The sequence below is a fragment of the Nicotiana attenuata genome, unplaced genomic scaffold (assembly GCF_001879085.1).
Source record: "Nicotiana attenuata strain UT unplaced genomic scaffold, NIATTr2, whole genome shotgun sequence".
Classification (NCBI taxonomy): Eukaryota; Viridiplantae; Streptophyta; class Magnoliopsida; order Solanales; family Solanaceae; genus Nicotiana; species Nicotiana attenuata.
Genome location: NW_017673452.1, coordinates 98,060 through 98,999, shown reverse-complemented (window position 1 = coordinate 98,999; position 940 = coordinate 98,060). Strand labels below are relative to the sequence as shown.

The 940-nt window shown below is 43.9% G+C and overlaps 1 protein-coding gene across 1 annotated transcript; it reads right to left on the bottom strand.

Annotated features, from left to right (window-relative positions):
* Positions 1 to 241: 241 nt before the first annotated feature.
* On the bottom strand, positions 242 to 634 carry LOC109216414 (craniofacial development protein 2-like). The gene has a single exon (XM_019380565.1). The coding sequence runs from the start codon at positions 632 to 634 to the stop codon at positions 242 to 244; it is 393 nt and encodes a 130-aa protein (XP_019236110.1).
* Positions 635 to 940: the final 306 nt, after the last annotated feature.

Sequence of the window (940 nt, the reverse complement as noted above, 5' to 3'; positions counted from 1 at the left end):
CACCTCTCTTGCAGCCTCCCTTATACAGTCTGCTGTCGTTGACCACATAGTGCTCGCGTCACCACTGCTCCTCCAAGCTCCCATAGCCGACAACCGCCCCTCCAACTCTTGGCTTTATCCTTAGTTAAGGCTCCCCACCTGATTCTCGATCTTCCTCGAACAGACATTTTCCTCCTCTTCACCATAATACCAACGTCCATCACCAAGAGCCTATGTTGCGTCACGAGTATCTCACCTGGAATCACCTTGCTATCCTTTCAGAACCCTCTATCACGCCTCCTAAGGAGGAGAAGTCAATCTGAGTCTTCGCCACCGCAATTTGAAAAGTAACCAAATGCTCCTCCCTCTTCGGAAAGCTAGAGTTTACAATCACCAACCCAAAAGCCTTAGTGAAGTCCAGAAATGAGGTTCCTCCTCCGTTCCTCTCCCCAAAATTGAAGCCTCCATGCACTTCGTCATACCCACCTGTGGTCGACCCAATATGACCATCGAAATCCCCTCCTATGAATAACTTCTCAACAGGTGGTACCTGACGCATAATCTCATCTAACTCCTCCCAAAAGCGACATTTAGCCTCCTCATCTAGGCCCGCATGAGGCGCATAGGCGCTAACGACTATTATGTTCATTTCCATTTCTTGTGATAGTAATAGTTTAATCAATATGCTTCTTTTCAATTCGTTGAAGTGTTTGGTTCGAACAAGTAGGTTCACAATATATGCTTCATTCATGATTGTCCAATATCAATCTAAACGCTGAAACCCCTCTCGACATATAAAGTTCCTTGGCAGAATAGAATGAGTAAGCCTTTACCTCAACAACTCTTTTACATAACTCATGAACTTTACTGTTAATCTCAAACATAGAGAATGAATAATATTCGAACATCATAGTTTGCTTTAGGCGAGTAATTAAATCATCACAACTATGGATATGGTTCC